The sequence below is a fragment of the Elgaria multicarinata genome, chromosome 1 (genome assembly GCF_023053635.1).
Source record: "Elgaria multicarinata webbii isolate HBS135686 ecotype San Diego chromosome 1, rElgMul1.1.pri, whole genome shotgun sequence".
Taxonomy (NCBI): domain Eukaryota; kingdom Metazoa; phylum Chordata; class Lepidosauria; order Squamata; family Anguidae; genus Elgaria; species Elgaria multicarinata.
In genome coordinates, this window is record NC_086171.1 from 206,397,598 (window position 1) to 206,422,707 (window position 25,110).

Genomic DNA, 25,110 nt, shown 5'->3' on the forward strand with positions numbered 1-25,110 from the left:
GGATTTTATTTTTTTACTCAGAAGCTGGCATGCTGGAAGGTGATGTCCTGCACTCCAACGCCATCTTTATTTGGGTTCAAAAGTGTGGTTTTGTGTTTTGGAACTCAGACCCAACTTTTGCCTTATACGTAGTTCTTCAGCAAGTTGTTGTTGAATAATAATAATAATAATAATAATAATAATAATAATAATAATAATAATAATAATTTAGTCTCACTAGCTTGCCTTCTGGGAAATAAATGTTTTGTGTCTGGCCATGCTCACCGTGGCAGCCATTTTATGAATGGGCAACCCCCCCCATGGCAGCCATTTTGTGAGAACATGGACAACACTGTCAAAATTCCAAATGTGGCCAATAACCCAAAAAGGTTGGAGGCCCCTGCACTAGAGAGTATAACACTGGTACCAGCTCCTGGTAGGTCCATTGTCAAGCCTCTCAAAAGAAGCATACTACTAAAGAACAACCTGACAGAAGTTGTCCTTTCTAACCTGCAGTGCTTTGAGCCAGTTTACTTCCAGCATTTCTGGAGAGAATTGTGAGGCTGGATCTTTAATTTCTTGGGGCACAAGAGTTTCGTGAAAGCTCTCCTGAAGCTGTAGTGACAGAGTGGGTAAAGGATTGGATTGATGGCAGAATTGACCCATAGAAGCCAGAAGGATGTCTCATACCAGTACTCAGGGATGCAGTGACCATGACAAGCAGCTCGGATAATCATGAGAAGTGTGTATGGAGCCCAACAGAGGCCAAAAATGCCCACAATAACTGCCAGAGATTTGGCTACTCTTTTGTCCCTGGTGAGCCTAAAACGTGTCATGTTTTGGGAGGCCATCTTCATTGGTTTCTCTAAAGAGTGAGTGGACACTGACTCTTTATAGCTCCTTTTGCTAGAAGTCTTCATTTTGCTGTTGATGAAAGGCCCCGTGCTCTCTGTGTTAGTGCCCTGCAAATACTTTACATTCATATTCTCTTTGGTGCTTTCCTCTTGCACACCCCACTTTGGAACGTCCAGGGTTTCTGCTGGATCTCTTTGCTCCCACTTACAGCATTTCACAGAGAACTTGGATTCTGGACTCATTTCTATTTCTTCCATGAAGTTCTGGCTCTGGGGCTCATGAAGTACATCCAAGCGGACCTTGGTGCGTTTCTGGATGTTCAGGTAAATGCTCAGGTTGAAAAACATCACACTGATGAAAGGCGTGAAGAACTCAATCGTGGAAGCCGTGATGAGAAAATACCAGTTGTAGAAAAATTCAGCATAGCATTCCCCATCAGGTATGATGCTTCGACCAGATATGTATTCCCAGCTGATAATTGCAGGTCCATATAGCAAGAAGGCAAAGGCCCAAACCATCACCATCTTGAACACGGCTTGCTTGGTGTCCCCTTGCTGAGCTCTGTATGAGACCTGCAAAGTGGGAACAGGGAGGTGCTTTAAATATTACCAAAGTGTATCCACCAGGAGAATCCCAGAGAGATAAAATCCAAAGATAAAGCATTGATTATTGAACCAAGCACCATTCCCACCACCTAAGAACATAAGAAGTGCCATGCTGGATCAGACCAAGGGTCCATCTAGTCCAGCACTCTGTTCACACAGTGGCCAACAAGCTGTTGGCCAAGGACCAACAAAGCAGGACATGGTGCAAAGCAGGACATGGTGAACCGCCCAGAGAGCTTCGGCTATTGGGCGGTATAAAAATGTAATAAATAAATAAATAAATAAAAAAAAAAATAGCACCCTCCCACCCATGTTCCCCATCTGGGCCCTCCTGTATTGCCTTTTCACCACACTCTCACTGAGACTTACCTGATCCCTATACTATCCACCCCACCCCACTACCTCTGGATCCCTTGAGCTTGCACAACCATCCAGCTGGGACCATCACCTGAACCAGAAAACTGATACCATCTAGCTTCTAGATCCTCCCCTAGCGTGGTCTGCTCTGGGGAGCCAGAGTGGTGTAGTGGTTACAGGTGTTGGGCTGAAACTTGGGAGACCTGGATTCTAGACCCCATTCAGCCATAAAGCCAAGTGGGTGACCTTGGGACCTCTCAGCCTAATCTACCTCACAAGGTTGTCGTGAGGATAAAATGAAGAGGAGGAGAAGCAGGATCATGCCTTGGGCTCCTCGGAGGAAAAGTGGGATATAAATGTAATAAATAAATGAACAAACTCTAACTAGCAGCATCCCTTCATTGTCTCCAGAAGAAAGGTTTCCCATCACCTGCTTCCTGATCAATTGGAGATGCCAAGGGTTGAATCTGGGACCTTCCGTATGCAAGGCATGTACTCTAGCACTGAGCTATTATCCCTCTCCTGAAGGTACAACCCTCTTCTCCCCACGTGTATGAGATTATCTGGGAATGAAGCCTCAGACCTTTCACATCCATAATCATGCCCCCAAAAGAACTGGGGTATAAATGCTGGTGCCTATGTGTTTTGTTGGCCCATAACTTGGGGGTTTGCATGTCTGGTGACAGTATGAGCAAAGCAAAAGGTTTTAAAACAGAGCTGTTTATATTCTGCACTGCAGAAATCCCAGGATTTCTGGAGCATAAACTCTGCTCCAAGATTACTCCTGTTTTATACTCAAAATAAATTATCATCACAATGCATTTGCATAAAAGCAGTGTTAATTGTATCATTGGTTTAAAAAGACTTTTAGCTTCATCTGAAATGCTACATACCATTTATTAACATTTGGTTTTTCATAACTCAGTCAATTATTTCATTAGTTCCTTTGCTGAAATGCATGAATATGTGTGAGTGTGTGAGTGCCAAGTGAGATGGCTTTACCACTACCTATCCTCCAACATTTCTACAGATGTAGTTTGGGAGGTGCTTGAAATGTCCCTACTTTGATAATAAGGACTGCTTGTTGAGTCCCTCTCCCATTATTACACATCACTGAAGTCTCTGTTCTGGCTTCTGGCTTCATTCACTCTTCAACTGCCTTACCTCCACAGATCTAAAGGTTTCCAAGCAGATAACCATGTTTGTTTATTTCAGCAAAAATAGCAGTCTTGCAACACCTTATTCTGGCATAAGTTTTCATAGACTATATACAGCCCACTTCATCAGATGCAGAAAATCTCGCCCTTTCTAACACACACACATGGTTAGAACACCTAGATAGAAAGTTCTCTTTGGCATCAGTGTGAACTCTTTATCTAAAAGTTTTAGAGGGGCAGGGGTGATTTTCTTTCCCATCGTGCTAGGGGAGGAAGAGATAAGCCTGTGCACATTCTGATTAAAATATTTACTTTCATGCAGATTAGATGCTTTTATTAGTGGCTAGCTCTTTCTTCCAAAAGAAGCACCAAAATTTTGTGTGTTTGTGTGTGTAAGGCAGGGGTTTCTGTAGAGGAAGTATTTTCTTTAGTCTTACATACCCTCACTCAAAAGCAGCCTTTCCCAACTTGGTGCTTTCCAGACATTTTGGACTACAAGCCCCATTAGCCCCAGCCAGCATGGCCAGTAGTCAGGAATGCTGGGAGTTGGAGTCCAAAATCTGGAGAGCACCAGGTAGGGCAAGACTACCATAATGTATCGATAAAGCATCAAAATGAAAAATTAAATTGTCCATTATGCTAGTAAGTTTAAAACAATGTATTTTTTGACTGCTGGAATATGAAATGGGGTGGGGGATGGGATGGACTTTATGTGTGTGCAGGAAAGTGACAGACAGCACTACTCTTACTTGGCATGAATGGGTTTTTTCTTCCCAATGCAAATACTACTGTCTTTCCCCGAAAGTAAGACATCCCCCGAAAATAAGACCTACTTCCAGTTTTGCCTCTCGCTGTAATATAAGACATCCCCGAAAATAAGACCTACTTCCAGTTTTGCCCCTCGCTGTAATATAAGGTATTCTTCTTCATGGAAAAATAAGACATCCCCTGAAAATAAGACCTAGCGCATCTTTGGGAGCAAAAATTAATATAAGACACTGTCTTATTTTCGGGGAAACAGGGTAGCTTTAGAGGATAGAATTTGTTCCCCAGAACTATCACAAATTTAGCTCACTTACAACTTACCCTCTATTCACCCACATTTTTCATAGATCTTTCAGGCCCAAATCCAGATGGGGACCATTGCCATGATCCTATATTGCTTTATGAAGCACCTGAACCTTACTGTATTGCTAGAGGAATCCTCCAGTGAGTTGGACCATGCCTCTTTGTTCCTTGTAAGCAAACACAATGTGTGATATTGCGCAACGTCATTACTGATCATGGGGTTAAATCTATTAAGGTGTTAGCCTTAGCTTCCACTTTCTCGGCTGTGTGGAGTTTGAGCCTTAACACTAGTCTTAGAATGCCAGGGTTTATTTCATCATTGAATTTCCTTGACTTTTAAAAAGGAACTTTATTATTACAGCATTCTGAAAAAGGTAAAAGAAAAACACACCATGTCATTAACTGAGTAGATGTGTACAAATTAATAGATATGTCCCTGTATGTTCAGAACAGCTTACTTCTGAGTAAACCTGCAGAAGATTCTAGCATAGCTTTTCCCTTTCATCAGTGTGAGTGATTCCCTCAGCCTTCAAAATTATCTCACTCCTATCTCAGTTGATAGTTTCTTCTTGCTACCCTTCCCCCACTGTCATAATACTGACAGAAACATTGGGATTCCTCTCAAAACACTGGGCTACTGGCAGCATTTTACCTTTATAGTGAAACTGAGCATGCCTAGCATAATTTTGCCAGCAGTTGCTGCCATGGGCTTTCACGGGACTGAAAAACCTTGATAACTCTAAACCACTGCTCAGAATTTCACCAAATCAATGAAAGGCACGCATCCTTGACAAACATGAATAAAACACACCGGTAGTTTCCCCCAGAATGTGAAAGAAACATATGATATGCCAAGCCACAGCTTGGAGTAACAAGAAGAAATGTGTCAATTTTCAACACAATTTAACTTGCTATATCTCTGGCAATTTGTAGCAGATCAGTTTGAAATTTTGCACAATTTTAGTACTCACCAGGTGGATGGATGCCTTGTTTCAAGTGATTAGCCCAACAGGTGCCATTTTTATAAGCAGTAGAATTTTGAGACTTATAACGGCATGATCTTTTCCCTCTTCTGTTTGCAACTCTCCTTAACTGAAGGGGCATCCCATGGTCCTCTAATACACTTGGAAACAACCCCTCAGGATAAATTGCATAAAGGCATTTAAGTAGGTTGACTCTATGAAAAGGAGGACAGGGCTCCTGTATCTTTAACAGTTGAAGGGGATTGAAAAGGGGATTTCAGCAGGTGTCATTTGTATATATGGGGAACCTGGTGAAATTTCCTCTTCATCACCACAGTTAAAGCTGCAGGTGCCCTGCCCTCTTTTCAGTCTGGAGGGATTCCACACGTCATACTCAGGGCGCTTCCATCCGCCCCCAGTGCATCCCGAAAACGATCATGTAGCTTGCCTGGAAAAGAGACGAGGAAGAGTCGTCCTTGCCGCCAGCGCCACCCACCTACCTCCTCGCCGGCTGGTGAGGAGAGCTCGGCAGAAGAAGGTGGGATGGGAACAGCATTGCTGAGACATTATTCCTATTTCTGTTTGTGTGAGATCATGACAAGACTTTGGGGGTGGGGTGGGGGTTCAATGTCAAGGAAACGAGGCAGTTTTCCCTTTGGAAAGTTGGTGGGAACCCTGGAAAACCTGACGCCTTTCCTGGCAAACACGGGGACAGGAACAGGGCTATATAAAAGGGCGCTAAGACAGGGCAGTCAAAGAAAGAGGAGCCACAAAGAAGGCAGGCAGGTGATGGGAGGAAGAAAATCACGCTCCCGCACTGCTCTTCTGCCCAATTTACCCTTTGCCGAGTTCGGGGAGCCGCCGCCCACTGCAATCAATGGGTCGAGGCGCACCTCACTCGCTCGCTCTAGAGGGGATTCCAAGGCGGCGGCGGCAAGGACGACTCTTCCTCATCTCTTTTCCAGGCAAGCTACACGATCGTTTTCGGGGTGCACTGGGGGTGGATGGAAGCGCCCTGAGTACGACGTGTGGAATCCCCCCTGGTCACTGTAGTATAGCTCCTGCAGCTTTAACTGCTGTGATGAAGAGGGAATATCACCAGGTTCTCCATATATACAGCGGACATCTGCTGAAATTTCCTTTCCTATGCAACTGTTAAAGATACAGGAGCCCTGTCCTCCTTTCCATATGGTCACCCTAATTTAAGGTCAGTCAGGTGCAATGATTGAGTGTAGGAAAACCATCTTGAGTGTAGGTCTTGGGTGTAAGAAAACCGTGTTTGAATCCCTTATGTGCCATGAAGTGCATTGGCTTGTATCGAGTAGCGTCATTCTGCCGGTGCAAAGATTCTACCACTGGCAGAAAACTCATTTCCCTCCTTATACAAGAGTCAAAAGCAATGCTTTCATTCTGCTTGCACAAGCCATTTCACAAGCTGTTGTACTGATTGTTTCACAGGGTATTGCACAAGTTGTTTCATAAGGTGCTAGGAGCATAGGAAGCTGTCCTGTGCCATCGGTCCATCTAGTTCACTATTATTATTTATTATTTATTTATTTATATAGCACCATCAATGTACATGGTGCTGTACAGAGTAAAACAATAAAATAGCAGAACCCTGCCGCATAGGCTTACAGTGCTCTGCGAATGAGCTACAAGCCCACTTCCTGCCGAGCCAGAACAGCTTGGGGGATGGGGTGGGGGGAGGGGGAAGAAAGATGCTGCACATGCAATGGCACGTGGGCAACGTGAGGTGTGGGCAGGGCAGAGCCGATAAAGGCCTTTCGCTTCTTGGCTCCCACCCTGCCTCCTTTTAACTAGTATGGGATTAGCCAGTCGACGCCTTTGGAGTAGGAATGTTACCTGCCATGAATCGTTGTGTACAGGTTGTTTGCCTACTCCATACTGGAATTATGATTAGCAGAGGGTGAGTAAATAAGTGGATTGCTTGTTTTTCCTCCTAAACCTTCTCCTCATCTCTCATTCTCTCTTACTGTCAATGATGTTACACTTACTCCAGTCAAGGAAGCTCGTAGTCTTGGCTTTATATTTGACTCCTCGCTCTCCTTTATTCCTCATATTGAGGCAGTAGCTAAATTCTGTCGTTTTTTCCTGTATAATATTGCCAGGATTCGATCATTTTTGTCTGTCTCTTCTGCCAAGACTCTTGTTCATGCACTGGTTATTTCTCGGTTGGACTACTGCAGCCTTCTTCTCACTGGCCTTCCTTCTTCTCACATCAGTTCGTTGGTTTCTGTTCACCACTCTGCTGCTAAGATCATCTTCTTGGCTCGCCGCTCTGACCATGTTACTCCACTTCTGAAGTCTCTTCATTGGCTTCCAATTCACTCCAGAATCCAATATAAACTTCTCCTGTTGACCTACAAAGCTTTTCACTGTCTAGCTCCTTCCTATCTTTCCTCTCTCATCTCACACTATTGCCCCGCTCGTGCTCTTCGCTCCTCTGATGCCATGTTTCTCACCTGCCCAAGGGTCTCTACTTCCCTTGCTCGGCTTCGTCCATTTTCTTCTGCTGCCCCTTACGCCTGGAACGCTCTTCCAGAACATTTGCGAACTACAAGTTCAATCGCAGCTTTTAAAGCTCAGCTAAAAACTTTTCTTTTTCTTAAAGCTTTTAAAACTTGATTTTGTTCTGACTTTTATACTGTTAGTTTTACTCTACCCTGTGCCTGTTTGGTGCATTCTCTTCCCCTCCTTATTGTTTTATTATGATTTTATTAGAATGTAAGCTTATGCGGCAGGGTCTTGCTATTTTATTGTTTTACTCTGTACAGCACCATGTACACTGATGGCGCTATATAAATAAATAATAATAATAATAATTAGATTGGATTGACAGGGGTGTGCGGGAATTTGCACAATATTCCAATAGGGACAGTGAGCACCCTGGCACCTTTTGGTGATTGGCATATCCAGAAGTCCTGCTCCTTGGGGGCTGTGTAGCTCTTGTGTCAGGATATGGTTTGCCTTTGGGGATCATCCTGTCTCATCTACTCGGAGCTCTGCAGGCCTGAGTGGGGATGACGCAGGCTGGTCCCCACCTGTGTTTACCCAACCCCTTTGGTCATGGGAGTGGCTCGCCCTTATTGGCAGGCTAGGTGCCTGAGGAAAGGGTCTAATAGATTCCCGCACTTTCACATGCGGATCCAGGGAGGAGTAAAGTTCCCTTATGAAAATAAAGAGGCCCTAGTTTTTCCCAAGCTCTGGTGTCTGTGTCTTTATTCCATGCTTCCTTCTCCAGGACTGAGCTACAATCCCTTTCACAAGCCATTTCACTAGTTTCACAAGCCTTTTCACAAGCTGTTGCACAACACAATACTACTTCATTGGGTCAGCTGTTGATTGTGCTAGTTGTTCTGCTAGTGGTTGCACAAATGCCAGACAAACAACACTACATCTTGTACTTTTTCTGCTTGGATACAACCCATTGTGTAAATCACTCTTTCTCAGCCTAACTGACCTTACGGAGTTTCTTCATGGAGCTTCATGAGTCTAAAATTCTGCCCTGAGCTGCTTGGGGGAAGGACATTATACAAACATAGAAACAGAATAAATTTTTTTGAAAGACAGGTGTTTGATGAGATAATAGTTATTTCACTGGTGAATAGGTCTAGTACATATGGTTTTCAGATATCTCTGCTTATCTCCTAGGAAGATAAGTGAGATTTTAGCATGAGCACAATAATCCCTCTTAAATATCATATTTGGTATTTTAAATCCTCCGTCATCTTTCTCCAGCTCTGAATGACTGTTTAAAATTTCAGCTATGCTCCTTCCATGTTCTCCTTCTTGTTTTTTGTTAGTTATAATTTTGACCGGCTACCTGTTATATTAATAATATGTTCTCTACCAGTGCATTTTTTTTTCTGTAGCAAAAGAATGAAATCTGGTTTCTTACACAGAATCCAGTGGATATTCCCCTCCCTGTGAGGCTGTTAATCTCAGCCTTTAGAGTATCTTTCTAGTTCACTTGATTATACAGAAAAAAATTGAAAACAGGTAGACAGCTTGCCAAAGTCTAATAAAACCTGAAGTAGTCATGATGGAAGGTTTATGATCAGAGGGTGAAGCTATCTCCATGGTTCCACTCTTTACGCCCTCTTATTCCCAGTTACAACTTTGTTTATTTTTTGCTAGCTTGAATAATTTATTGGGATAGCAAGTTCTGCAGAGTATTGGCTCATTCAGAATTCTAGACACATGCTCTCTCTCTCTGGCTCAGTTCGGACAATATGTTAGTCAATGTAGATGATGGTCCATCTAGCCCAGTACTGTTGACACTGACTGGTAGCAGATCTTTGGGATTTCTGGCAAATCTAGCTTTGCCTGGAGTTGCCCAGGATTGAACCTGCCACCTTATGCATGGAAGGCATGTGTTCTACTGTAGAGCTATGGCCCCTCCCACTTTAAGTGAGCATCATCAGCAGGGGTTATTGGGGAAGGATGCCAAAACTGATTGAGATTCCCATTAGAAGCCTCCTAGGCTATACACTGGCACTCTTGGTGGTAAGTCACTCCCAGGCACCAGCAGACAGCCACCTCCATGGATGCATCTTAGTTGCTCTTGAACTGGGGAGGCTCTAGATCAGGAGTGGGGAACCTCTTTCACACCAAGGGTGAAATTCAATTTTGGAAAAGCTCTTGAGGGCTGCATTCCAGTGGTAGGCAGGGGCCAAAGGCAAAGGTGGTGGGGACAACATCCAAAAAATACAAGCATATTTTAGCTTAAAGTCTATACTGCCATTCACTAAGGAGATACATTTCAACCTTCTAGAATGGGGGGGGGGGAGATTACACAAAAGCCAGGAAACCACCAAACAATTGAGTTGGGGAAAGGGGGTGGGCCCAGGGAAAGGGGTGGGGCCATATGGGGAATCCTGGAAGACCAGATTTGGCCTCTAGGCCAGAAGTTCCCCACTGTTGCTATAAATGCTTCCAGGTCAGGCCTACACATCAGCCTGGGCAATAGTTTACTTGGGCCTAATGATAGAATCATAGAATAGTAGAGTTGGAAGGGGCCTATAAGGCCATCGAGTCCAACCCCCATCTCAATGCAGGAATCCACCCTAAAGCATCCCTGACAGATGGTTGTCCAGCTGCCTCTTGAAGGCCTCTAGTGTGGGAGAGCCCACAACCTCCCTAAGTAACTGGTTCCATTGTCGTACTGCTCTAACCGTCAGGAAGTTTTTTCTGATGTCTAGCCAGAATCTGGCTCCCTGTAACTTGAGCCCATTATTCCATGTCCTGCACTCTGCAAGGATCGAGAAGAGATCCTGGCCCGCCTCTGTGTGCCAACCTTTCAAGTATTTGAAGAATGCTATCATGTCTCCCCTCAATCTTCTCTTTTCCAAGCTAAACATGCCCAGTTGTTTCAATCTCTCTTCATAGGGCTAATCCACACCAAGCAGGATGCTGCAGTATGAAAGTGGTATATAAAAGGCAGGAGCCACACCAAGCAGGATATAGTGGTATGAAAGTGGTGTATGGTATCTGTCAATGGGCCCCGACAGTTGTCAGTGCACTTCAAGACCGCTGAAAAGCAGTAGTGTGGCGCCTGCCTTTTATATACCGCTTTCATACTGCAATATCCTGCTTGGTGTAGATTAGGGCCTTGGTCTCTTATTTTCCAGCCTTTGTTCCCTGTTCCCCCGCTCATGTTTCTTGTTACTTCGCTCCTGACTGTCCCCTTTGGCCCAGGCTCCTTTTCTTCCTGGTATATATTGTTAGCTTTTTAATAGGGATTGGGGATAAATTCATTTGATTCCTATTTTAATGCAAGTTTATCTAATTGCATACTTCCAAAACCAAAATGCACATCTTCGAATTTTGTGATTGAATGCTTGAATAATAATAAAAAAAGTTTTAAAATGTGTATATTGGAGGAAACGTGCACACCAAAATGTATATCTTTGTGCAAATAGCATTTAAAAAATGCATTATGTTATGGTAAATCGCTTACTAAAATGTATATATTAGCCAAAATTGCCTACAAAAATGTGCAAATTAAAGAGAAATGTGAACAATGCATATGGATTTTTATGAAAAATCTGTGGAAATGTGAGGAACTGAATTTAAGATTGGGGAAAAGAGAAACTGAGAGAAACCTAAATTGACAGATTTGCCTATCCCTAGTCTATACTAGTATCTGACTACAACCTCAAAATATGCCCTTATTTCAAATTCTCCCTATCACCCCATGTGCCCCCATGTCCCCACTAGTTCTGCTCCTTTTCCCTCTCTGAGCTTATGCTTCAGCTCCCCTTGCCTTTGGTCCAGCGGTGATGGTGGATTTGGTTCTAGCATGGCAAGAAATAGAAATCTTCCTAGTCTAAAGCCTTTCAAATTTCACACAGGATTCCAGCGAAGCAGGTGATGAGTGGTTCTGGAGAAAGATTAGAATAGGCAAAAACAGTTTGTCGGCTCTTTTGCATAGCTGGCACTTACCGCGCGTGTCACAGAGAGAAACCTGTCATAGCTAATCAGCACAATGTTGAAGACCGAAGTGGTGCACAGAAGATAATCAACCACCAACCAGAGCTTGCAAAAGCTTCTTCCAAAGGTCCACCTTCCAGTTAGTACATAGGGCACATACAATGGAATACAAAAAGCACCTGCAATGAGAGAACTTGGTTAATGTTTTCAAGTGTTTGTCTGTTGCACTGTGGCAGCATGAAAGGGCACAGCTCAGGGGGGATTTATCTCATACAAGACAACAAAGATTGGCTACCAACTGGAATGTTAACAACATCAAAGCGGATAGATCAGTCACAGGATGTTGATAATCTCTGTAAGTGCTGTGATGGAAGTAGAAACTCATTTGCATCGGAGGGGGGGAAACTCACAAGGAGATGAGAAAGGGAATTTTGCCATTATGGTGAAGGCCATAAAACTAATATGGTCAGGGGGCTGTAGAAAACATCTCACAAGGACTAGGGTCCTTAAAGGCTGTGTTCTTGGGGTAACATTCAAACAATGAAGACAAGAAAGGAAATACAGCCCAACCGTTTAGAGTGACCATATGAAAAGGGGGATAGGGCTCCTGTATCTTTAACAGTTGTATTGAAAAGGGAATTTCAGCAGGTGTCATTGGTATATATGGGGGACCTGGTGAAATTTCCTCCATCACCACAGTTAAAGCTGCAGGTGCTCTGCCCTCTTTTAAATCTGGTCACTCTAGTATAGCTTCTGCACCTTTAACTGTGGTGATGAAGAGCGAATTTCACCAGGTTCTCCATATATACCAATGACACCTGCTGAAATTCCTTTTTCTATGTAACTGTTAAAGATACAGGAGCCCTGTCCTCCTTTTCATATGATCACCCTAGCCCAACCCAACCAACATATGCATAATAGTTATTTTCTAGCTTATTCTGTACACAGAACAGACTGCAAAGGAAAGACGACGTTTTCTTGTCGTTTATCGCTCTCCTATGTCCTTACCTTCCCCAACCTCCTAGCATGGGCACAAAAAAAGTTCGGGGAATACTACTTATCTCAAAAAGCCCACCTAGATTTAAAAAAGCGCCCTCTATAATCAACACATCTCACAAATCAATAATTTTAAACTTCTCCTGTTAACCTTCAAAGCTTTTCACGGTCTAGCTCCTTCCTATCTCTCCTCTCTCATCTCACACTATTGCCCCGCTTGTGCTCTTCGCTCCTCTGATGCCATGTTTCTCGCCTGCCCAAGGGTCTCTACTTCCCTTGCTCGGCTTCGTCCATTTTCTTCTGCTGCCCCTTACGCCTGGAACGCTCTTCCAGAACATTTGAGAACTACAAGTTCAATCGCAGCTTTTAAAGCTCAACTAAAAACTTTTCTTTTTCCTAAAGCTTTTAAAACTTGATGTTGTGCGGACTTTATACGGTTAGTTTTACCCTACCCTGTGCCTGCTTACCCTACCCTGTGCCTGTTTGCATTCTCTTCCCCTCCTTATTGTTTTACTATGATTTTATTAGATTGTAAGCCTATGCGGCAGGGTCCTGCTATTTACTGTTTTACTCTGTACAGCACCATGTACATTGATGGTGCTATATAAATAAATAAATAAATAAATAATAATAATAATAATAATAATAATGGTAATTCAAATGCACCTGTTGTAAATCAATACATAATAACCAAGGCAACTCGTAGCCAGTACCAGAGTAAACTAAGAACGTCCAGATTTCACAATTATGAAAAGATCAATATGTAGCTGGCTGCATCAATTAATTAATAAATAAATCAGTCATGTTGTGATCCTGATGAAACATCAGGGACCAAGAAAAAAAACTAGTTTCTGAAAAATTGTATTTTTCATTTGTTTGGTGGAGCCGGAAAGGGCTCTATTTGCTCCCCTCTTTTTATTTTTAAATGAATTATTATGTCACTGATTTTTTTTAAACTGTTAATCTCATCACTCCAAGATAAATGATCGCTTCGGAAGTCCAGATAATATGCTACATGTTTTATGGATCCCAGCAGACATTAAGCTATTATTGTCCATCACTCGCAAATCCTGCAACAAAGAACATATAGGATTATAAACTCCAATCAAATTAAAGTTATTCCACAGAAAGGCTCACCTCAGTCTTTTTTGGTGCCAGGAAAATGCCTGAAAAGTATTTTAAAGCTGCAATCCTATATACACTTCCCAGGGAGTACGTTTGATTGAACTCACTGGGGGCTTACTTCAGAATAGACATGTATATGATTACACTGCAACTGTATTTAAAAATTATGAAATATTTTAAAATAATTGAAATGTTAATTGCTGCATTGTGCCGTGGTTTTGCATTTTATTTCCACCTCAATGTATTATGACTATATAATATTATTAGACTGTGGCTAAATGGTGTCAACTCATCTCTTCTGATATTATATAGTTGTTTTTGGGACACTTCTGCTGCTGTTTGACATGTTTTACAGGATGGGTGACTTTAATTTTTTTTAATTTTGTAAATACTTTTGTAAGCCGCCATGAGAGCCTTTTTTGGCTGAATGGCGGCATAAAAATCCTTAAATAAATAAAATAAATAAATAAATAAATAAATAATTGTTCATTAACCAGAGAACTGCTGTTATGGGATGGCTAAGGGGACCATATGGAAAAAGAGGACAGGGCTCCTGTATCTTTAACAGTTGTATTGAAAAGGGAATTTCAGCAGGTGTCATTTGTATATATGGGGGAACCTGGTGAAATTCCATCTTCATCACAACAGTTAAAGCTGCAGGAGACCTGCCCTCTTTTGTGTCTGGACACGGAATAACGGGCTCAAGTTAAAGGAAGCCAGATTCCAGATGGACATCAGGAAAAACTTCCTGACTGTTAGAGCAGTACAACAAATGGAACCAGTTACCTAGGGAGGTTGTGGGCTCTCCCACACTAGAGACCTTCAAGAGGCAGCTGGACAACCATCTGTCAGGGATGCATTAGGGTGGATTCCTGCATTGAGCAGGGGATTGGACTCGATGGCCTTGTAGGCCCCTTCCAACTCTGCTATTCTATGATTCTATGATAAGAGGACAGGGCTCCTGCAGCTTTAACTGTTGTGATGAAAAAGGGATTTCACCAGGTGCAGCATGCATACAAAGGACACCTGTTGAAATTCCGTTTTCTATACAACTGTTAAAGATACAGGAGCCCTGTCCTCTTTTCTATATGGTCACCCTAGGAATGTCATACAAATGAAAAAATAAAAATAATAAAATTCTTCTACATCATCATTATCATCATCACCATAGCTGTTTAAAATTCCATTGTTTTCAGTGGGACTTAATATGCAAGCATAGGCAAGTTTACTCATAAGTAAGTCCCATTGTATTTAAAGGCTAAGCTCTCAGGTAAGTTTAGACAGGATTGCAATTTTAAACTCAACCCACACAGACTTACCTAGGAGTATGTCCATTTGAGTCCCCCACCCCCACAGGGCAAACTGCCATCTTGGCCCTGTGGGGAAGAAGAAAGAGCAACGGGGCAGAAGCAGGCAGAGGAAACATCGCGGCCTGCTCCAGTTGGACTCCCCTCCTTTGGGAGCAGGACAATCTCATCAGCCCTGTTCCTGGTCCACTTAATTTCTCTCTCTCTCTATCTCTCTCTCCCTCTCTCTCTCCCTCCTGGACTCCTGGACTCCTGTTCCCTGTGTGTCATGTGTTTATTAGACTTTAAGCCTGAGGGCAGGGACTGTCTTTTTTGCTAAGTGTAAGCCGCTCTGAGAGCCTTTTTTGGCTGAGGTGCGGGGTATCAATATGATAAATAAATAAATAAATAAATAAATAATTTTGAACTCAGTAGGCCTTACTTCTGAGTGGAGATGCATAGGATTGTGCTGTTAGTCACACAGCTAATTTCAATTGGATTGAGCCATGCCAATAATAAATAAGAATAGAAGCTTAATGAGACAAGTATCTGTCTTTTCTTAGTAGTGACCATCCCCACCTCCTTCAAATCTAGCAAGTAATTAGATAAAAGCAACAGCTTCAGGGATTAATATAGTGACCGATCAATATGGTTTCATATTAATATCTTTAACAATTATAAATGCGGAGTCACAGGTATGGAGCTGAGATTCGAAGAACATACGAGCTGAACTTGCCAGTCATTGTTTTCCCAAGAAACAACAGACCTTCCAAACGCCACCTCTGAAAACCTAATAATAAATGATGCTATCTCCCCCCTAAGCAGAGAGGTACAACAGAGAAAGATAAAATATATATGAGCAGATGCTTGTGGGTCTTAATTTTATGCAAGAAACATGACATCAGTAACATTTGTAGCGTGCAAGACTTTAGCTCATTGGTAACATGAATTGTAAGACATTAAAGAACTCAGTTCCAGTAGAATCAATCAATCTTTCTTTCTTTCTTTCTTTCTTTCTTTCTTTCTTTCTTTCTTTCTTTCTTTCTTCGTAAAGAGAATCCTATTGGATCACATCCAGAGTCAATCTAACCCAGTATCTTGCTTCCAGCAGTGGTCAGCTATAACTGTGCCATGAAGCAATACAATTGGGATATGATTGCTCAGAAAGATCTTCCAATGAAATTAATTTTAAAAACATTTAAAAAGGGATACTTTATGTGCCCTGTGCCAGGGCACTCTAACCAGAGCGAAGACCACCGAGGATATAGTAGTTCACAAAGGTGGAAGTATTCCTTAACAGACCGCTGGAACCAAGCTATTGAGGTTATTGCAAGCAGTAACCAGCAGTTCAGATTGAGCCTGAAAGTTAATTCACAGCCAGTGCAGTTGTCAATGAACTGACTGAATATGCTTGTTTTTCTGCCCTGATGGAAAATGCCCCCCTGCATTCTGTACCAACTACAGCTTCTCATCCATCTTCAAGGATGACCCCACATAGAGTGTACTGCAGTAATATATCTTTGAGGTTACATAGGCACGGCTACTTGAAATGAGTTCATTTTCAGGGACAGATGAATTACATCCCAGGATGCAGAAGGAGCTTGCAGAAGTTATTTCAGAGCTGTTATGTGACAGGACTGCTGAAAACAAACAAACAAACAAACAAACTGTAAAGCAATCTTAGACTGCATTAAGAGAAGAGAAGCATGGTGTCCAGACCATGAGAAGTAAGAGTTCCTCTCTATTCTGTGCCAGTTAAGATGCATCTAGAGCAGGAGTAGATAGAAGACAGATCTCCAGATGTTCTGGACTTCAACTCACAGAAGCACCTGCCAGCATGGCCAATGGTCAGGAATGCTGGAAGCTGAAGTCCCAAACATCTGGAGATCTACTTTTTGCCCACCACTGATTAAGAGTACTCTGTCCATTGACAAAATGGAGCATGTCCAGTAGAGAGTGATCAGGATGATGAAGGGACTGGAAACTAATTCCTATGAAGAATGTTTGAAAGAGCTGGGTATGTTTAGCCTGGAGAATGAACTATTAAGGAGAGACTTGGGCCTAATCTACACCAAGCAGGATATAGCACTATGAAAGTGGTATATAAAAGGCAGGAGCCACACTACTGCTCTAAGTGGTACTGAAGTTCACTGACGACTGTTGGGGCCCATTGACACATACCATATGCCACTTTCATAGTGATATATCCTGCTTGGTGTGGCTCCTGCCTTTTATATACCACGTTCATAGTGCAATATCCTGCTTGGTGTAGATTAGGCCTTAGTCTTCAAGTGGCTGAAGGGCTGAAGATGGACCACACTTGTCCTCTGTTGCTCCTGAGGTTGGGACTAGAACCAATGGACGGAAATTAAAAGGAAGCTGAGTTTGAATAAACATTAGGAGAAACCTCTGAATGGTAAGGGCTGTTTGCCATTGGAACAACAGCCTTAGAAGACGGTGGGCTCTCTCTCCTTCGTTAGAGGTATTAACACAGAAGGTATTAACAAAAATGTGGTTTATCACGAAGCTCTAATTTAAAATACAGCTCTTATTAACACAATTTCCCATTTATTCTAACAAAACAATTTACTAACTCAACCAAACTAAAAAAAACACACCCAACCAACCTAAAGATGAATAAGTTGCAGAAAAAAATATTGTTTTTATCAAATAAATGCTCTGAACATTATTCACGGACCCGAGTAACGCCAGGTATATCAGCTAGTTTAACTATATAACAGCCTGTAGCCAATCCTTTAAGAAACTTTTAACCAGGGCCGGTGCTACCATAGAGGCCACTCAGGCGGCCATCTAGAGCGCCAAGCTAAGAGGGGCGCTGGGCACAGCGTAGCACTCACACGCGTTGGCTGTGAGCCGGCCCGGCCCGAGGATTCAGCTGGGCCTGGGTGGGTGAGATGGCACCTCGCGCCTGCCTAGCTGAAGCGAAGCCAGGGATGCTGGGGTGGGGGTGGGGCAGCTCCATGTTCGGACTTCTGGAACGTGCCCAGAAGAGAGAGAGAGAGAGAGAGAGAATATGTATGGGTGAATGGGGTGCCTGGGGTCTTTGAGTGAATGCATGTGTTCATGCATGTGTTTGTTTGGAGTGAGTGATGCTGAGTGTGTGTGTGCGCACGTGTGAGTTGGGGGGGGGAATGATTTGGCAGTGATATTCCTATTAAATAATGCACTTTAGACCCATAGATGTTCCTTTCCAATTTGTTTGCTATAATTGGCATGACGTATTTCTTGCACCTTAAAATAAATTTAGCAGTTTCAAGTTTTCTGCTTCTTATTTTTTCCAGGAAACATATGTTCTTAAAAATCAAAGTTGGAATTTTTGGGGCTGGTGGTGGTGAAAGTAGCTCACCTTGCCTAGGGCGCAAAATAGTCTGGCACCAGCCCTGCTTTTAACTAACCATCCTTTTCATATAGGGATGTTCTCACACTTGAGGAAGCTTGACCAGTAGGAGTGAGCAAATTGTCATAAATGACCCGGCTGAACCAGACAGGGTTGCCAGATTTACAGCTGGAGAATATCAGTGTGGCTTTACCTACCCTGATGCAGCAGGAGACAGTTCAGCCTCCTGCCTCTTTTCTCCCTGGCCCTGTAAGTCATCACTCTTCCCAAATGACTGTCATCAATCAGAGTTCCACGTATGCCACATGGCAAGTGAAGGAAGGGGCTGGAAAACACAGCTTAGGAAGAAATGGACGAGAGGAGCCACAGCGGTGTATCTCCTGCCATATTGGGAGGTATCATGGTGCACATTCTCTGGCTTTGAATAAGGCAACCTCAGAGTCAGATCACTAGTCCAGTTATCATAGAATCATAGAATAGCAGAGTTGGAAGGGGCCTACAAGGCCATCGAGTCCAACCCCCTGCTCAATGCAGGAATCCACCCTAAAGCATCCCTGACAGATGCTTGTCCAGCTGCCTCTTGAATGACTCTAGTGTGGGAGAGCCCACAACCTCCCTAGGTAACTGATTCCATTGTCGTACTGCTCTAACAGTCAGGAAGTTTTTCCTGATGTCCAGCTGGAATCTGGCTTCCTTTAACTTGAGCCCATTATTCCGTGTCCTGCACTCTGGGAGGATCGAGAAGAGATCCTGGCCCTCCTCTGTGTGACAACCTTTTAAGTATTTGAAGAGTGCTATCATGTCTCCCCTCCATCTTCTCTTCTCCAGGCTAAACATGCCCAGTTCTTTCAGTCTCTCTTCATGGGGCTGTTTCCAGACCCCTGAACATCCTGGTTGCCCTCCTCTGAACACGCTCCAGCTTGTCTGCGTCCTTTTTGAATTGTGGAGCCCAGAACTGGACGCAATACTCTAGATGAGGCCTAACCAGGGCCGAAGAGAGAGGAACCAGTTCCTCACGTGATTTGGAAGCTATACTTCTATTAATGCAGCCCAAAATAGCATTGGCCTTTCTTGCAGCCATATCGCACTGTTGGCTCATATTCAGCTTGCGATCTACAACAATTCCAAGATCCTTCTCGTTTGTAGTATTGCTGAGTACTGTCTGGTTCTGACTGGTTCTGAATGAAACCCAGAGTTACCACCCCACTGAGAACAGAGCCACCAGCCTTCATTGATAGCAACATATTTCCATGGTCTCAGGCAGAGGTTTTATCCAGCCCTGGGGTTTAAGATAAAAAGATCAGAGGTTGTATACCCAGAATTGAACTTGCCTTTCTGCAAAGCCTATGTATGCACTACCCATGGGCTGGGACCTCCTCCTCAATCAGCTGGGTGGCTCAACCTCCAGATTTCAAAGTCAACCACTCACCTGGGATTGTGAATGCAAAGGCACTGTATTTTGCTGCAATTGTACTGTGAATTATGATCTCTAAGCTTTCCTCATGGATCCAAACAGTTTAAGAATTCCAGCACACCCACATCTTTTTTATTCATGTTTAGTTTTAGAAATGTATGCCCTGCCTTTCAACAGCAAGGCCCCCAAGATGACGTAAAAAAGTCATTTTTAAAAAGTCAGTATACAATAAAATCACAGTAACACAACTAGGAATTGGAGAGCTAACTGAAGTAGGAACAGCAATAAAACAAACAGCAAACAGCAGGATAATAAATAAAACAGGTGTGGCAAAACAGGAATGTCTTTACTGCTAGCCTGAATGCTGAGAGAGAAGGTGCCAACCAAGAACTTTGGCTATCGGGCTGTAGAGCAATGTAATAAATAAATAAATAAACCAGGCTTCCTGAGGGAGGGAATTGTATAGCCTTGGTGCTGCTACCAAGAAGGACCTGCCATGAATCTGAGGCAGCCAAGCCTTTGAAGACAGAGGGACATGGGGGATGGTCTCCATGATTAACAGAGTGGGTAGATAAACTCTTAGGGGAGAAGAACACCCTTCAATTAAAGTGACCCCAAGCCATTTAGAGCTTTATAGGTAATAGCCAGTGCCTTGAATTGTGCCTGGATATACACTAGAAGACAGTGCTACTCACCTAGCAAACCGGATCCAATGAGCACTCTGGCTTCTGCATTTTGTACCAGCTGAAGTTTCTGCACACTTTTCTATGGGCAGCCCCACACAGAGCACATAGGAGTAATCTAAAATGGATATGACCAAGGCATGTTGTAACTGTGGCCAGGTCTGCCTTCTCCAGGAAAGGATATAGCTGCCACACTAGCCATAGCTGTGCAATGGCACTCCTGGCCACAGATGCTACCTGAGCATCCAGGAGCAACATTGGATAATAGTGATCCCCAAACTGCACACTTGATCCTCTGAGGAGAGTGCATATCCCCATCCAGAATAGGCTGCACACTCAAGATTCAATTAGCTTTCCTACTAACCAATAACAGTTTTGTTTGGTCTGAATTAATTTTCAGTTTATTTGCTCATATTCAACTTATTTGGAAAAAAAACCACAGCACAGTCCAATGCTTATAATGCTGAAAATTGTGCTCACAAAGGACTAGAATTATTAATCTTTTGCAGATTAGAGTGCTATTTACATGGATAAAACAGCAATATTCTTATAAGTAATCCTCTATGTTCCAAAATCAGCTGGTTGTATCTGGACATTTTGCCAGGCAGGCACCCTCCTGTCAGCCTGATGAGAAACAATGTTTGGGTGAGCAGTAGATTTGGGTAGGAAAGGCAGAACATTGGACACAAGTTTTTGTAGTTGAAAATGAAGAAGGGAAAGAAGCTGTTTTTGTTGAAGATACAGAAGTGGATCAGGTTCTCCTAGAATCAGACCTTGATCCTTTCAGTAAACATATATATCTTGTTCAGACCAAATGCTAAGTCATTGTTAACCCATTTGCATCAAATGATTAGTTAGCATGTTTAAACTATGGTTATGTAGCCACCATGGTTAGGAATGGTTCACACAACACACAAACTCATGTTTCACACAACGTACTAAGTCATAATGTTTAGCTCAAAATGCTTAACCATCATGGCTTGGCATGTCATCTGAACAGGGTCAAAGTCTTTGATATTTCCCTGTGCAGCTGTGTCCATTTAAAAATAATAAAAGGTAAAACTCAGTGTTCATCTCTTTATAACACATGTAGGAAAAAACATTATTGCAAAATTAGGCTTCTTGAATTGCATCAGGATTAAGAACGGTGAGATGAGTCTCTACCACATTTCAGCCCGTGTTTCCAGTCAATTCTTCAGTTGCACATTGAGCGATTTTCCCTGTATACAGTTAAAGAGGGCTATGTATTAGGTAGACATGCCAAAGGCACAGAAAAAGGATGAATGCTGATAACGCTGCTACGGGTATAAACCTGCCTCAGGTGGTATCCATGGTTTAGTAATGCCCTGACTTGATTACTCTAATGCATTGGACGTGGGGCTGCCCTTGGAGATTACTCTGAAACTTCAGTTGGTTTAGAATACAGCAGTCGGATTAGTGACTGGAACTGGCTGGGCTAGAATATCATTTTTGGCTTCCACTCTGTTCCTGGGCACAATTCACAGTGTTGGTTTTCATCTATATGGCTTGGTACCAGGATATTGGAAGGTCCTGATACCATATGAATCTGTCCATGAGTTAAGATCCTCATCAGAGGCTGTAATTTGGGTGTCTGTGCCAAAGCAGATTAGACAAGGACAAAGCAATTTCTGTGATGGCACCCAGGTTGTGGGTGCTTAGCCGGTAATGGCACCTACTTTGTTGTCTTTTAGACACCAAGTAAAGAGCATCTCACTCTCCCTAGAGATGTTAGTAGATGATATTTTTAATTTAATTTTTGCTGTTTTATTGCTGTGTTTTTATTTCTATTTGGGGTTATGTTTAGGTATTCTATTGTTGTTATATATTTAGCCTCGTGGTTTCACATCTTCGTCGTTAGCCACCTTAAAACCTTCTAAATATTAAAAATGAAGATAAATATAGTCATTTTGGGTTGTTCTTGTTGTTTGAAATGAATGCATTCTTAAAATCCATGAGTGGATCTTCCTGGAACACTTTGTCTGACACCCACTTTGCACCATGCAACTGAACTCTGAAATGGCACCCTGATTTCTATGGAGCTTGACTCTGTCCAGAACTACAACCAGAACCAATTATTTACTTCACAGATTATATCTGATACATTATACATGCTATATTTGTGCACATGCAGGAGACACACAGGAAAGCATTTTAAGTGATAAAACAATATTCATCTAGCTGAAAAATCCCCAAACATCCAACATTCTTGAAACTGTTCTGAAATATCTGGGCCTCTCATGAACTTAGGTTTACACATGGAAAAAATTATAGCATTCCTATTTAATAGAAATGTGATGCTGCTTTTGTATCTACCCTGTGTTAATAGCACATTTCTCGATGCAATAAAATAAATATTGTTTTGTTAGGCTTGCTGTTCCTAAGGGATAATCTTGGAACCCCCTTTATGCATGTAAATAACTTGGCAGAAAGCTAGTCCACCTTGTACCCTTTTTGGTAAGCAAATAATCCACTTTGGCATGTCATCCAGCTAGTTTGGCATCAGTACAGAATTCTGTACTGACATCCACTTTGCTTAATCCCTATTTGCCTAGGCAGACTGGCACAACCATCATTTTGTGTTTCAGAGGCTTTGCATCACTAGACTAATCTCAGCCATATGGAGTTCTGCCTCATGGCATAGGAAGATCCTCTTGAGGTCTTAGCCATCATAAGGTGAAACTGAGCCTTGGGCAAAACAAATGAGATGACTTGATGACTGATGGGATGTTATCGTCAGTCAGTGGAGAGGAGATATTACTCTTCCTTGGAAACAGAAAAAAGGAAATGGTACACATGCAGGTCTGGAAGTACTGAAAATCACCCCAGGAATGAGTCACAATATTGGGGTGTCTGTCATGGATGTCTGCACAATTTCATCTGTCATTTGTAGGATCATAAATTCAATTAGCTTCCAGCACATTCATATCCTGTCGGATTACTGTGCCAGATCCTTCATATACTGTAGGATTGGATCCAGGATCTGCCTTCCATTAGTGAAGGACCCCATTCATGAAAGGTCCCTCCAGCCAATTTTGGGAATTCCCCCCTCCTCCCCACACCACAGCTCACCCCATTCAGGAGGGTCTCCTGACCTTCTATGTAGCCTTTTCTGGGTGCTGGAGGGGCTGCCATGGAAGGAAGGAAGGAGGAAGTCAGTGCAGTTGATCCAGCATAAATCTGGATCCAACCCATAACATTTAAGATACTGGTCTGATTGAGTGATACCACTGCAACAGGTAGTCAACAACTTCCATCAAGTAAATGGCAATGACCAAAGTATCTCCTATGTGTAAATGTGAGATATAGTCACTCTCTATTTGTAAAGTTGGCTGCCTGTACATAGTCACCTTGAAATTTGTATTTATTTATTTTGCAGGGGCAAAATAGAAGTACCTCTACCCTTAAAAAAACAGGAGTGGGACAGAAACTGGCAGGACCCAGGAATGCATGCACATGGATCTTAAGAGGTGCAGCAAAAAGAGGCAAGCAGGTGCAATGTGCCCCCACCCCACCCTAACCCATCCAGGGCTTGGAGTTCAACATAATGAATGCAACCAAGTAGCCTATGGCTTGTTTCTCCTCAGCATAAAGGGGGTGATGAAAATGGACTGTGGTGCAGGTACCTTAAGCTGCAAATGCCCCCATGTCTCCTCCAAGTCCAGTTCATGCCCCTGATCCCTTCATTGGCAAGGCCTTGAACTATCACCCCTCTATTTTTCATAGTTAGTGACATGCTAAGGAATATTTTATATGTGCATGTGTGCACACAAGTACATTTGATATTCTAGGGAACATGACTTGCAATACAATAGTTAATCCAAAATTCCTGGACATAAACAGGTCCACTTTTATTTGGAAATAAGTCCCTGTGATAGTGACATTTAAGCCAATCTGTTTGGGATTTTGTACTGAAAACCATGTGGCCATTGGCTTAAAATCCAAGCAATTTGGCTGAAATCAGTTGTGAAGTGGTCAGAAACTGGCTACATTATGGAAAGGTAGTGTCCAGTTATGTAAATTCAATACCCCTGTTTTGCATGCAGAAGGTCCAAGGTTCGATACCTGGCAGGTGCAGGTAGGGCTGGAAAAATTCCTGTCTGCAACCCTGGAGAGCCATTGCTGCCAGTCAGTGTCGGTAATACTAGACTAGATGGAGTAATGGTCTGATTCAGTATATGGTAGCTCCCTCTGCTATACTAGCATTTGATTCTCTGCTGTTTGAAATGCTTTAATCTGGTGGGTGGGGACAGGGGCTGGTGGATTCTGTCTGGATCTAAAAGGCATCAGCAGTCACACTGGGTTTTCTAATAATTCAAATCAATTTTAAATGAGTTGTAATTGTGCCCCAAAAGGAGGGAAACAAAAAGGCTGTCGCGGGACACCTCTTCGCCTCTACCTGAGAAATAATTCGAAGAATGAAACTAAATGTCTTTGGCCACCCAGTTTCCCCTACCCCCATGCTTTTTCTAACGCAGTCAGCTCAGAGGACCACAGCCTGATTCGCAAATGAAAAGAGGTGAAACCGAGGTGGGGTACTTTACCTACTAGGAAATCGGAGATGGCCAGGTTCAGCAGGAAGTAATTGTTTTGCGTCCTCAGGCTGGAGTCCACCACGAAGGCGAGCATCACCAGGGCATTGCCAACCACCGTGGCCATGATCAACAAAGCCATGAGGACGGCCAAGGCGATAGTCCACATGGTCGAGAACCTGCCGGGCAGCTGATCTCCCGCTGCCTTCTCTTGGCTCCCGGAGCCGTTCAGGGGCCAGGCTACCGAGGTGGCGCTGTCCAT

The 25,110-nt window shown here is 43.0% G+C and overlaps 1 protein-coding gene across 1 annotated transcript; it reads right to left on the bottom strand.

The window, feature by feature from the left end:
• Positions 1-509: 509 nt before the first annotated feature.
• On the bottom strand, positions 510-25,110 carry HRH3 (histamine receptor H3). Its single transcript, XM_063120763.1, has 3 exons — positions 24,861-25,110; positions 11,449-11,615; positions 510-1,406 (listed from the first exon to the last, which is right to left on the bottom strand). Exons 1-3 carry the CDS (start codon positions 25,108-25,110, stop codon positions 510-512), a joined length of 1,314 nt encoding a protein of 437 aa, XP_062976833.1.